At 64.6% G+C, this 746-nt stretch overlaps 1 protein-coding gene across 1 annotated transcript in view; it reads left to right on the top strand.

Moving 5' to 3' along the window:
• Positions 1 to 333: 333 nt before the first annotated feature.
• RMND5A (required for meiotic nuclear division 5 homolog A) overlaps positions 334 to 746 on the top strand; it is a 38412-nt gene continuing 37999 nt past the window's right edge. Inside the window, exon 1 of the mRNA XM_026648108.2 lies at positions 334 to 614. Within this exon, the coding sequence (XP_026503893.1) occupies positions 473 to 614 (142 nt within the window). The 5' untranslated portion in view covers positions 334 to 472. The remainder of the gene's footprint in view (positions 615 to 746) is intronic.

Consider the following 746-nt stretch of genomic DNA (forward strand, 5'->3'; position numbering starts at 1 on the left):
CGCAGGCGAGGACCCCAGCTATCCGTCAAGCAGCCTTCGAAGACCCCAGGTGCCCTTGGCGGTGCCTGAATAATAATTCCACCGAGGACTCCAACCGCCTGTACATCCACAGCACACGCACTAAGCAAGGATCCGAGCGATCATTCCTGATCCTAGCGTAACAAAGCCTCCGACGACCCTCAGCGCCCTTCCAGCTGCTTTAAATAGAGCTTTTCTCAGGACCCCGACTGTCTACCATGCAGCCTGAACAATAATTGCCTGAGGAGCTCGGGTGCCTAGTACAGTGCCTGCGCAGCGAGTGAGCCCGCTGCCGCTGAGGACCCCGGCTGCCTTTGCGTTGCCTGCACAATAACACTGCTCAGCGAGCCTCCGGTAGAAGTTCTAAACAAAATTCCGCCCGGCGAGCGGCGGGGAGCCCGGCGGCAGCAGGGAGACCCGGCCCGAGGGAGCGGGGAGCCCCGCCGCGCTCGCTATGGATCAGTGTGTGACGGTGGAGCGGGAGCTGGAGAAGGTGCTGCAGAAGTTCTCGGGCTACGGGCAGCTCTGCGAGCGGAGCCTGGAGGAGCTGATCCAGTACGCGGGGGGGCTGCGCCGCGAGATCCTGCAGAGCGAGAGTACGTGCGGCGCGCCGGGCCCGGGGCTCGGGGAGGGGGGAGCTACCCCTCAGCCCCGCCAGAGAGTCCCCCCATCCCGGTTCTCTTCAGCCCTCCCCAGGCTCCCCCGATCCCAGTTCTCCTAGACCCCCC

Source organism: Terrapene carolina, unplaced genomic scaffold (assembly GCF_002925995.2).
Source record: "Terrapene carolina triunguis isolate 2854851 unplaced genomic scaffold, T_m_triunguis-2.0 Scaffold66, whole genome shotgun sequence".
Lineage (NCBI taxonomy): Eukaryota > Metazoa > Chordata > Testudines > Emydidae > Terrapene > Terrapene triunguis.